At 46.4% G+C, this 13,097-nt stretch overlaps 1 protein-coding gene across 1 annotated transcript; it reads left to right on the top strand.

Annotated features, from left to right (window-relative positions):
- Positions 1-4,412: 4,412 nt before the first annotated feature.
- On the top strand, positions 4,413-5,767 carry LOC117080332 (keratin-associated protein 5-1-like). The gene has a single exon (XM_033205309.1). It carries the CDS (start codon positions 4,442-4,444, stop codon positions 5,291-5,293), a length of 852 nt encoding a protein of 283 aa, XP_033061200.1. The 5' UTR covers positions 4,413-4,441; the 3' UTR covers positions 5,294-5,767.
- The last annotated feature ends 7,330 nt before the right edge of the window (positions 5,768-13,097 follow it).

Raw genomic sequence — 13,097 nt, 5'->3', positions numbered from 1 at the left:
ACCACGCCCAGCTAATTTTGTATTTTTAGAAGAGATGGGGGTGTCTCCATGTTGGTCAGGCTGGTCTCGAACTCACGACCTCATGTGATTTGCCTATGTAGGCCTCCCAAAGTGCTGGTATTACAGGAGAACCACCTTTGTTTGTTTGTTTGTTTGTTTGTTTTGAGACGGAGTCGTGCTTTGTCACCCAGGCTGGAGTGCAGTGCCACAATCTTGGCTTACTGCAACCTCCACTCCCTGGGTTCAAGCGATCCTCCTGCCTCAGCCTTCTGAGTAGCTGGGATTACAGGTGCCCACCACCACGGCCGGCTAATTTTTGTATTTTTAGTAGAGATGGGGTTTCGCCACGCTGGCCAGGCTGGTCTCGAGCTCCTGACCTCACATTATCTTCCCTGCTCGGCCTCCCAAAGTGCCTGGATTACAGGCGTGAGCCACTGCGCCTGGCCACGACAGTCTTTTTATCAAATGCTGCTGAAACAATGGGATGAAAATGTGAAAAAATGGATCTCAACTCCTACCTCACATTACACACAAAAATTAGCTTGAGATCCGTCATAGAACTAAATATAGAAACCAAAACTCTAATGCTTCTAGAGGAAAAGCTAGGAAAGAGAGTTTTCTTTTTTTTGTCTTTTTTTTTTTTTTGAGAAGGAGTCTTACTCTGTCACCCAGGCTGGAGTGCAGCGGCGCAATCTCGGTTCACTGCAAGCTCCATCTCCCGGGTTCACACCATTCTCCTGCCTCAGCCTCCTGAGTAGCTGGGACTGCAGGCCACCACGCCTGGGTAATTTTTTCTATTTTTAGTAGAGATGGGGTTTCACTGTGTTAACCAGGACGGTCTCGATCTCCTGACCTCGTGATCCGACTGCCTCAGCCTCCCAAAGTGCTGGGATTACAGGCGTGAGCCACCATGCCCAGCGGAAAGAGAGTTTTCAAAAAGGTCACAAGAAAGCACTAACTGTCAAAGAAAAAAATGTTAAATTGCACTTCAAAATCAAAAACGTTTCCCTATAAAAAGAAGTCCAGATCATAAGGCAAATCAAATACTGGAAAATTATGTATTATATTTTACACATACACATATATTATATACACACATATGTAGAGAAAAGAGAGATCAAACTGTTGCTGTGTCTGTGTAGAAAGGGAAGACATAAGAAACTCCATTTTGACCTGTACCCTGAACAATTGCTTTGCCCTGAGATGCTGTTAATCTGTAATTTTGCCCCAACCTTGAGCTCACAAAAACATGTGTTATATGGAATCAAGGTTTAAGAGATCTAGGGCTGTGCAGGATGTGCCGTGTTAACAAAATGTTTACAGGCGGTATGCTTGGGAAAAGTCATCACCATTCTCCATTCTCAAGTAACCAGGGGCACAATGCACTGTGGAAAGCCGCAGGGACCTCTGCCCTGGAAAGCCGGGTGTTGTCCAATATTGTCCACCTGATAGCCTGAGATACGGCCTCATGGGATGGGAAAGACCTGACCGTCCTCCAGCCGGACACCCGTGAAGGGTCTGTGCTGAGGAGGATTAGTAAAAGAGAAAAGCCAGTTGAGATAAGAGGAAGGCCTCTGTCTCCTGCCCGCCTCTGAGAACTGAATGTCTCGGTATAAAACCTGATTGTACATTTGTTCTATTCCGAGATAGGAGAAAACCGCCCCCTGTGGTGGGAGGCGAGACATGTTGGCAACAACTCTGCTCTGTTATTCTTTATTCCACTGAGATGTTTGGGTGGAGAGAAGCATAAATCTGGCCTGCGTGCACATCCAGGCGTAGTACCTTCTCTTGAACTTATTTGTGGCACAGATTCCTTTGCTCACATGTTTTCTTGCTGACCTTCTCCCCACTATCACCCGTCTCTCCTGCCATATTCCTCTTGCTAAGATAATGAAAATAGTAATCAATAAATACTAAGGGAACTCAGAGACCGGTGCCAGTGCAGGTCCTCCATATGCTGAGTGCCGGTCCCCTGGGCCCCCTGTTCTCTCTCTATACTTTGTCTCTGTGTCTTATTTCTTTTCTCAGTGTCTCATCCCACCAGACGAGAAATACCCACAGGTGTGGAGGGGCTGGCCCCCTTCACACATATATAGGTGTATATAAAACACGTGTGTAAATATATACACATACATATGGCAAAGCATTTCCTTCATATATTCTTGATACCGAATTTATGAAGAGTTCCAATAACTCAATAACAAAAAGACAAAAAAACCCCCTATGATAAAATGGGCAAACAATTTTAACAAGACCTTTTAACAAGAAAGATGTGAAAATGGCAAGTAAGTGCAAGAAAGGATCCTTGCAAACATTAGTCATCAGAGAACAAAATCCACACGAGATGCGATTGTACCCCATGCAATGCCTCACATTTGAAAAGCCAACGGGCGGTACTGACAGGCCTGGGGCAGTTGACAGTCTCAGGCATCACTGGGGAGGGGAAAACAGCTTGAGCGTTTGGACAGTTGTCCGTTTCTTAGCAAGTTAAACATACACTACTCTATGGTCTAGCAAGGCCGGACCTCACTATATAACCAAAAAATTAAAACAAAAAACTTGAGTATGGAAGGACTGGAAGGCATGTTTACGTGTCATTCATCATAGCCCCAAACTGCGAACAATTCAAATATCTATGAACGTGAGAATGGGGGAACACAGTGGAGAGTATTTGTACATGAAACACTATGCGGTGATTAGAAAAGAAGAATGAGGCCAGGCGTGGTGGCTCATGCCTGTAATTCCGGCACCTTGGGAGGCTGAGGCAGGTGGATCGCCCGAGCCCAGGAGGTCGAGGCTGCAGTGAGCCATGAGGGCACCACGCTGCACTCCAGCCTGGGTGACAGAGCAAGACCCTGTTTCAAAAACAAAAAGAAGAAGAAGAGCAAATCATTGACACACAGAATAACATCGTGACGGAAAGAAACCAGAGTACATTTTTAATGATTTCATTTCTGCAACATTCAACAGCGGGCAGAACCGGTCAGCAGAGCTGTGCCTGGAGTGATGGGTGGGAAGGGAAGGCTGTGAAAGTGAACCTTCTGGGGGTGGAGCAGTTGGTCATGGTTGGGGTGATGGGCACACAAGTACGTGTTTAGCGGAACTCATGGAACAGTACACTCAAAATATGTGCAGAGCCCAGGAGGCCAAGGCTGCAGTGAGCCAGGATCTCACCACTGCCTCCAACCTGGGCGACAGAATGAGACACTGACTCAAAAAAAAAAAAAAGCAATCCAGGCGCAGTGGCTCAGGTTTGTAATCCCAACACTTTGGGAGGCTGGGGCAGGTGGATCACTTGAGGTCAGGCATTCGAGACCAGCCTGGCCAACATGATGAAACCCCATTTCTACTAAAAATACAAAAATGAGCCAGACATGGTGGCATACACCTGTAATCCTAGCTACTCAGGACGCTGAGGCAGGAGAATCACTTGAACTCGGGAGGCAGAGGTTGTAGTGAGCTGAGATAGTGCCGCTGCACTCCAGCCTGGACAACAGAGTGATACTCAGTCTAAAAAAAAAAAAAAAAAAAAAAAAGCATTTCACTCCATGTAAATTTTACCTCAATACAAAATTTAAATTAATCTTTTGGAAAATAAAAGTGCATTAGAGAGGGCGGCTAGTCAAAATTTTTGTAGCCTTCAAGGAGAGTAAATTTGAAGCATATCTGTTGATTTGTGGAATTTTTACAAAGACTTAATTGAGGAAAACTCGAAAGCATTAGGAAGGGTCTTGTTCCTCTGTTCCCTCTGTGAGCTCAGCTTCCCTGAAGGGAACGAGGGTCTAATCTGTGTCGTTAGGAGTGAGCTGATCACAGGAGGAAGAGGTAAGAAAGGCAAAGGAGAACCAGAGCCACACTAAAGTCCATGCTCTTCAACACTTTGTTTTACAAATTTGACAAAATATTTATACTGGAAGTTTTTAAGCGGTGGAACCTATAGGCAGCCTTTTCTTTCAGCTTATTTTTTTAAATTTAAATTTAATTTAATTTAATTTTTTACAAAATGACCACTGTTGACATAAAAACACCAATGCCCGGGGGTGGAGGGTCTGCATCAGTGAGGAGAGCCCTGAGCACCAAGGACAATGGTCCACCTGCCAGCCAAGCCACCACTGCCTCCCGGGCTCCTAGCACACCGGCTGGAGAGGGAGCCCAATGTCTTCTAACAAAGGGAAACGCCTATGAGGAAGAGGCCAAATTTAGAAACCAAGGAAAGTAGAGCTTGGCTTGAACTGATGGCGGCTCATAGGACGGTGAAGAGATTATAAACAACACTTGTGCATGTGAAACAGCAGAAACAACAACAGAAGTATTCATGTGATCAGTACAAACACCTGGGCAGGAATATAAAGAGCCGGGGGCTCAGGGAGCTCCACACCTGCACCTGCCACCTGCCTCTCACCTGCTCCTCTACCTGCTCCACCCTCAATCCACCAGAACCATGGGCTGCTGTGGCTGCTCCGGAGGCTGTGGCTCCGGCTGTGGGGGCTGTGGCTCCGGCTGTGGGGGCTGTGGCTCCGGCTGTGGAGGCTGTGGCTCCGGCTGTGGGGGCTGTGGCTCCGGCTGTGGGGGCTGTGGTTCCGGCTGTGGGGGCTGTGGCTCCGGCTGTGGGGGCTGTGGCTCCGGCTGTGGGGGCTGTGGTTCTGGCTGTGGGGGCTGTGGCTCCAGCTGCTGTGTGCCCGTCTGCTGCTGCAAGCCCGTGTGCTGCTGTGTGCCAGCCTGTTCCTGCTCCAGCTGTGGCTCCTGTGGGGGATCCAAGGGGGGCTGTGGCTCCTGTGGGGGGTCCAAGGGGGGCTGTGGCTCCTGTGGAGGCTCCAAGGGAGGCTGTGGCTCCTGTGGAGGCTCCAAGGGGGGCTGTGGTTCTTGTGGGGGCTCCAAGGGGGGCTGTGGCTCCTGTGGGGGGTCCAAGGGGGGCTGTGGCTCTTGTGGGGGCTCCAAGGGGGGCTGTGGCTCCTGTGGGGGGTCCAAGGGGGGCTGTGGCTCTTGTGGGGGCTCCAAGGGGGGCTGCGACTCCTGTGGGGGGTCCAAGGGGGGCTGTGGCTCTAGCTGTGTGCCTGTCTGCTGCTGCAAGCCCGTGTGCTGCTGTGTGCCAGCCTGTTCCTGCTCCAGCTGTGGCTCTTGTGGGGGATCTAAGGGGGGCTGTGGCTCCTGTAGCTGCTGCCAGTCCAGTTGCTGTAAGCCCTGCTGCTGTTCTTCAGGCTGTGGGTCATCCTGCTGCCAGTCCAGCTGCTGCAAGCCCTGCTGCTCTCAGTCCAGCTGCTGCGTCCCCGTGTGCTGCCAGTGTAAGATCTGATGCTTGGCCCCAGGTGTCAGGTGAAGGCCGTCCTGTATCCCAGACCTGTGACGCAGTTTTTAGCTGTGTCTCTCTGAAATATGACAGTCCCTGGAAACAGAAACAGAGCTCCGCTGGTCATGCCACGTCTTTGCCTTGAAAATCCACTCACCCTGTGCTCCACATCATCACCCCACTGGGAATCCTGGGGCGAGGCATTTCCTCTGCTGCTCATCACAAAGCTCACCCCACTTGCCGGGGCCAAACTGTCCTGCCCTTCCCTTCTTCCTTGGAGAGCTTCCCTCCCTTGCCCTCCACCCTGGCCAGTGCTGGAGCTCAGGGAGGCCCAGGAGGCAGCAGACACTTGGCCATGCCCAGATCTGTGGCCTCTCCTGTGGACCTCACCCTCCCACTGAAAAGCTCTTTGTTATTCATTATCTGCTAAAGTCCAGCTGGACCCTTAGTCCTCTAAATAAACACCGCCCCCCTCCACCAGTCTGCGTCTCCTTGGGTTGTTTCTGTGCCATGTCTTTCTACAGAGCCCGGCTTCTTTCTGAGCATGGGCTCCTTTTGTGTCAGCAGCGGGTGCTGGGCCCTCCTGGATAGAATTTGGATCTGGAATTGCCACAGTTCCCCAAGGGTCTGTGTGTACCCCAGTACTCACCGGGGTGACAGGTTTCTTGTGAGAAAGATCTGGGACCACCTGGGATGTCTGCTCTTCTCCAGGGAGGTCCCAGGAGCCTAAGCAGGGTTCCTCCTGCAGGTGGGCTCTGCAATGCCCAGCGTGGGGAATGTCTGCTCTTCTCCAGGAAGGTCCTGGGACCCTGAGCAGGCTTCCTCCTGCAGGAAGGCTCTGCAATGCCCAGCGTGGGGAATGTCTGCTCTTCTCCAGTGAGGTCCCAGGACACTGAGAAGATTTTCTCCTGCAGGGGATGCTCTGCATGCCCAGCGTGGGGCTGGAGTGGTCCCCCCAGGAGCACTTTGTCCTCCTGAACCAGCTGCCCCAGGGGAGACTGGGGCTTGTGTGAACCGAAGGCTCAGTTCAGGACGGTGCCTCAAACTCAGTCCCGCCTGGTAGCTCAGGCAGCAATGCTGTGAGACACCAGGAACAGATCATGCCTCAGGGTGACCTGAGGGGTCTGGCAATGGGCTGGAGGGCACCCTGTGATGGTGACCCATGCCACCCCGACCAGGCTGCAGTGCCCAGCTATTCTGCCCAACACTCACTGCGGTGTTGCTGGTAAGGTATTTTGTTAATGAGATTAACATTCAACTTTCAGTAAAAGCACTTTGCTCTCCATGATGTACAGGGCCTCATCCAAGCATCTGACAACTGGGTAGCTGCAGAAAACAGCACCAGTTCCATGGAACAGGATCCCATGGCCACAAAGTGAGGGGCTTAAAGCTATACAGATAGAGTCTTGCACTGCTCTGAAAGCCAGAAGTCAGAAATGCGGGTGTCGGGAGGGCTGCACTCTCTTCAGAGGCTCCAGGGCAGGGCCCTCCTGTCTTTTCCAGCTTCTGGGGCCTCCAGGTGTCCTGGGGCCTGTGACCTATAAACCAAAAAGTATCTAGGACAGGCCTCAGTCAATTTAGAAAGCTTATTTTGCCAGGGTTAAGGATGCGCCCATGACACAGCCTCAGGAGGTCCTCATAATATATGCCCAAGGTGGTCAGGACATAGCTTTGCTTTCATGCATTTTAGGGAGACATGAGGCATCCATCAATACATGTAAGATGTGCATTGGTTTGGCTTGGAAAGGTGGGACAAGTCGGATGGGGAGGGGGCTTCCAGGCCACAGGTGGATAAGAGACAAACTTGCATTCTTTTGTTTCTGGTTAGCCTTTCCCTGAATACACAGTTACAGGAATAGTAACTCATGCCTTAGTCTGGCTTAGTGAAACAATAGCGCAAAGGAAGCCATGGGGTACGCATTTGTCTCACGGGAGCCAAGGGAGGACTTTGACTTCTGCCTGTCCTTTGTCTACAGGGAGTTTCTTTGTGGGCAAATAGCGAGGGAGAGATGTAGCTTTTTCATATTTGCAGTGATCTTATTTAGGAATAGAATGGGAGGCGGGTTTGTCCTATGCAGTTCCCAGCTTGATGTTTCCCTTTGGCTTTGTGATTTGGGGGAGTTTTTTGTTTTTGTTTTTGTTTTTGTTTTCCACAGGCTGCATTGCTCCAACCTGTGCCGGCACCATCATAGCCTCCTCTCCACATGTGTCTGCGTCTTCCTTCTTGTCCTGTAAGTCCTGTAACAGCATCAGTCATGTGGAACCAGGACCCATACTAATGACTTATTATAACATGACATCCACGAAGTTCCTATTTCCATGTAAGATCACACTCACAGGTCCTGGGCATTAGGACTTCAATGTATACTCCGTATATACTTATATTAAAGTAGATACTTCAACATATTCATCCCACAGCACACAACGTCTACCTTGAGAAAAGCCACCCAGTGCATTCTGTGCCATGCAGAAATTTCTTGGGTTATACTGTAATCTCATGTTAACACAACTGTTTGCCTTCCCAAACCACAGAGAACAGGTTGTAAACTGTGCTGGAGGGTTGGGGGAGCAGGGGATGCGGCAGGGTGACCCCACTAGCCCTGGCTGCCTGGCAATCCCCCATCCCTCCTCAGATATGCCAATTTAAGACTATTTAACTGACAACTGCCTAGGGATATCAAGAATTGATATAACCTATTGAAGCAGGTTATCAAGAATTTGAAAATCTAAGATGGGAACAAAAAAGGGAGTTATGACTCTATAAGATGTGGTCCTATTGGCATGACTAATACATATATGTATTTATGTGTTGTGTACACAATGTTGTACTACTGAGATATATAAAAGCTGGGTGCAGTGGCTCACACCTGTAATCCCAGCACTTAGGGAGGCTGAGGCAGGTGGATCACAAGATCAGGAGTTCAAGACCAGTCTGCCCAAGATGGTGAAACCCCGTCTCTACTAAAAATACAAAAATTAGCCAGGCACGGTGATGTATGCCTGTAATCCCAGCTACTTGGGAGGCTGAGGCAGGAGAATCACTTGAACCCAGGAGGCAGAGGTCGGAGTGAGCTGAGATCACACCACTGTACTCTAGCCTGGGTGACAGAGCAAGACTCCATCTCAAATGTATATATAAAAGAGCTCTAACTAATTGGCTTAAGAAAATAAAAGGGCTTGAATCTAATATTTTATCAGGAAAAAAAGACTAGTCAAATGCTTTTTCAAGTTTTATGTAACTTAAGTAAAATCTTTAATAAATAAGTTATCTTTAAAATTATTGGTAAAGTAATATTAGAAATGTCTTAAGAATTTTCAGCATACATTTTTGTTTGCATTTATTAGTCAAGCAATTTCAAACTTATCCCTGCCAAATACTATAAGGTGTCAAAATTTGGCATAGGGATCACAAAACTATAAACCCAGCCCCAAACAGAATAATCTTTGCTTGTGTAATTTTTTTTTTTTTTTTTTTTTTTTTTTTTGAGACAGAGTCTTGCTCTGTCGCCCAGCCTGGAGTGCAGTGGCTGGATCTCAGCTCACTGCAAGCTCTGCCTTCTGGGTTCACGCCATTCTCCTGCCTCAGCCTCCCGAGTAGCTGGGACTACAGGCGCCCACCACCACGCCTGGCTAGTTTTTTGTATTTTTTTCAGTAGAGACAGGGTTTCACCGGGTTAGCCAGGATAGTCTCGATCTCCTGACCTCGTGATCCGTCCGTCTCGGCCTCCCAAAGTGCTGGGATTACAGGCTTGAGCTACCGCGCCCGGCCGCTTGTGTAATTTTAAAAAATAAGACTAGTGTTTGTTTAATGAACATAATTACATCTTGAATTGTTTAGTAAAATTTCCATAACTTCTAATCTTGTGGCTTTAGACAGTCTAGTCCATGGGCAGTAAGGCGGTTGTTTGGGGAAAGGACTATCTTCTTTGTTTCAAAGATGAACTATAAACTACATTCCTCCAAAAGTGCAGGAATGAACAAGGACAGTTTGGAGGTTAGAAGCAAGATGAAGTCAATTAGGGCATATCTTTTTTGATATCTCAGTTAGAATTTTGCAAAGACAAGTTTCATAACTTTAAATGATGACTATTACAGTTTTCAGAAATAATCTAGGTAAACAAAATGAAATAATTGGGTAAATGTAATGTGATAAATACTTGTAGACAAAGTTGTCATACTTTAGAATCTAAAGTTATATTAGATTCAATAATAGATATTGCATCATTTGGGTATTTTCCAATAAAAATACATTGTAGGAAAACATCCTTTCTTTTAAAAAGTGTCCTTTTTAAAAAAGTGAACAATTTTTGTCTAATTCAAAGTTTTCTGAAGGTTATGTATAAAACAACATGAAAGGAACCAGGAAATAAGAGAGATATAAGTAAAGTTATAGAAATAAAGAGGTAGTTTTTGGTAAGAAAGCCTAAAGAGAAATAATTTTATATGAGAAATAATCTTGTATAGCAAATGTAGTTCTAGAATAAAATGTCTGGTTGTTTAAGAAAGAGGGATGTTCAGGACAAACCAGAAAGTCCAAGCATGTCATGAACACTCTGTGTAAGCTACAATAAGAGGATTTACTTAAAAAAACTTTTTATATGATCAGGTTGTCTATAATTAAAGGAAAAGCATAATGGTCTTTCTAGAGATTGGGTCTGATGTAAAAAACAAAACACATACACTAAAAAATTGGTTAGAACAATAAAATTTTCTTAAGGGATTGATTAATTCTTAATAAATTATAAGAGATTTTAATTTTTTAACTGAAAGCTCAACTTTTATTGCATCTCACTGTTTTCAGTTTTCTCTTTCCTTTTAAAAGGCATGAAATAGTAATACTTGCATTCAACTCATTTTCAGCTCATTTAAGTTTTTTCCCTCAAGTTTTGTTTGTTGTGGTCTGATGCTAACAATGTTTTCTTTTCTTTTCTTTCTTTCTTTTTTTTTTTCTGAGATGAAGTTTCACTCTTGTTGCCCAAGCTGGAGTGCAACAGCATAATCTGTTCTGACTGCAACCTCTGCCTCCCAGTTTCAAATGATTTTCCTGTCTCAGCCTCCCAAGTAGCGGCAAAAAAAGGTGCTTGAGATGGTCAGGTTACAACAGAAATTGCAGCTGAAATCATAAACCAATACAAGGAAGGTAAACATTGGTTCAGCCCAAAAAGGGAGCTTATAAATCATAGATGGGTTTTAGGCATTCTTTAGTTGACAGTTGGCTGAGAGTGTTAAGCTGTTATCAAAAGGCTTGAATTCAGTAGAGAGGAATGCCTAGACTGAGAGGCCAGGCTTATGGAGACCGTGGTTCTTATTTAATAGATGAATCCTCTTAGGCAGCACTCACAGAGTAGATGGCCAATGTCCCTTCTCAGACCTCAGAGGTATCAGGCTCTCAGCTAACTTCCCCTAGATCTAGGAAAGGTCTAGAAGGGAAAAGTCCTGGATCTGTTAATGGAGATTCTCTACAGATGCAAATTTTTGCCACAAAAAGACAGCTTTGTAAGGCCATTTCAAAATATGTCACAGAAATATATTTTGGAATACAATGTTTTGATTTCCCCTCCAGAGTCTGCTACCTGTCATGTGATGTTACACCAGAGTCAGGTTGAAAAGTGAGTCACATTATATAGGGTTAATAAAAACTCATCTGATGAGATGTTATGGTTTGTAGGGTACAACTCCACAGGCCAGATAGGAATTTGGGCAAGAGAAGAAAGGTCGGAGTTTAGTCCTCATGTTCCTACCATAGCTCATTTCTCAGAGGTCAAGAGAGCGTCGGAAAAGAAGCTCAGAGGAATTAGAGGGCAAGGTCAGGGGTCCCTGGAGGACCACACTGAGGAGTCTGAGTTCAGAGGAGAGAGGTACATCAAGAGGCAGAGTTCATGGACAGATGAGAAGCCCTCACCATAGACGACAGCCGTGTTGGGGAGCTAGGAACTTGGAGGCACTCCCCTTCACACTTCTAACCCGTGGTCAGTCCTGCAAGCAAGGAGTTGACACATGCCCTGTGCACATGATGAATCTGAGTGTCAAAGGACCTGTGCAAGACATATGGTTTTAAGGTGTTGGTGTAGTCGCCCAGTGAGTTTTCCTTGCCTTCTACCCAGACAGAGTTGATTGATCAAGATGGGGGAATTGCAATGGAGAAAAGGTTCAATTTATGCAGAGCTGGTTGAACAGGAGCCCAGAGTTTTATCACTCAAAACAATCTCCCCCAAAATTCTGAGACTGTGTTTTTTTGTTTGTTTGTTTTAATAACTTGGCTGGGGGCCAGGGATGGGAGGTGCTGATTGGTTGGGTTGGAGATGGAATAATAAGGGGTCAAACTGGTTTATTCACGCTGTCTTCTGTTCCTGGGTGGAATTGCAGAAATGGTTGAGCCAGATTTCTGGTCTAGATAACACCAGTTTATGCATCAGAATGCAGGGCCTGAAAAATAACTAGAGCCCCAATCTTAGGTTTTGCAACAGTGATGTTATCCCTACGAGCAATTGGGGAGGTCAGGAATTTTGTGAACTCTGTCTGCACCATTACTAAGCCATAATTTATCATCTTGTGGCTAATTTGTTTGTCTTACAAAGGCAGTCTGGTCCTGATATGGTTTGGCTCTGTGTTCCCACCCAAATCTTACATTGAATTGTTATCCTCAGTGTTGGGGAGGGACCTGGTGGGAAGTTATTGGATCATGGGGACGGATTTCCCCCTTGCGGTTCTCATGATCGTGAGTGTGTTCACACAAGGTCTGATGGTCTGAAAGTGTGAGGAACTTCCCCTTTGCTCTCTCTCTCCTGCTCTGTCATGATAAAGATGTGCGTTGCTTCCCCTTCACCTTCCACCTTGATTGTAAGTTTCCTGAGGCCTCCCTAGCAATGCTTGTTGTACAGACTGAGTCTATTAAACTCTTTTCTTTATAAATTACCCAGTCTAACGTAGTTCTTTATAACAGTGTGAGGACAGACTAATATAGGTCCCCAGGCAAGAAGAGGGTTTATTTCAGGAAGGGGCTGTCATCATCTTTGTTTCAAAATTAAAATATAAATTAAGTTCCTCCCAAAGTCAGTTTGGCCCACACCCAGGAAGAAAAGGGCAGCTTGGAGGTTAGAAGCAAGATGGAGTTGGTTAGGTCAGATCCCTTTTGCTATCATAATTTTCCCAGTTGTAATTTTCACAAAGGTGGTTTCACTGGGATACCGGTCAGACTCAGTGGAGTCAGTTCCAAGACTCATGCTCATTCTCCAATGTCAAGGAGGTTCTGTGCAGCCACATCAAGGATAGGAAAGGCCCTCGTCTGCAAAAAGAAGAGCAGAGCCCTTCATCATGGGCTAAACACGGCCTCGGTTCCTGGGCACCAGGGGAACTGACAGACATGGGGACCACAGGGGTTCTTCAACAGCAAAAAGGATCAAGTTCCCAAGGTTTGGAGGGTCAAATCCTAAAAGAAGAAGGTATTTACCTCTGCAATGGCAAAACAGCAGGTGTCCTGGCTCTTTCTGAGCTTATGAGTGTCCTGAGATTATTTAACATTAAACATAATATTTTTGCACTCTAAGAAATACACAAAATATTTTTTACATAAATGTGAGATATAAACAGTTGTCATCTACATGTCAGAGAAGGCCCCAGTGCCCTGGAGACCCGAGCTCTTTAGCAAGTAGGAGGTTGTGAATGGTGGCATCACTGCAAGACTGAGGCAAGTGTTATGAAGCAATTTGGAGCAATTTCTTTTGCAGGCAACTCCGACCTAAAAAGGCAAAGAGCAGGAGGAGGGTGAAGAGAGAGAAACCCACGTGCACAGAGCCCCCCACGCCCACTG

The sequence above is a fragment of the Trachypithecus francoisi genome, unplaced genomic scaffold (genome assembly GCF_009764315.1).
Source record: "Trachypithecus francoisi isolate TF-2019V2 unplaced genomic scaffold, Tfra_2.0 Lachesis_group8, whole genome shotgun sequence".
NCBI classification, from domain to species: Eukaryota; Metazoa; Chordata; class Mammalia; order Primates; family Cercopithecidae; genus Trachypithecus; species Trachypithecus francoisi.
The sequence above is the reverse complement of the archived record's forward strand: the minus strand, read 5'-3'. Positions and strand labels throughout refer to the sequence as shown.

Excerpts from the sequence above, each read along its gene's own strand:
- LOC117080332 (XM_033205309.1), top strand. The coding sequence starts at position 4,442 with ATGGGCTGCTGTGGCTGCTCCGGAGGCTGTGGCTCCGGCTGTGGGGGC.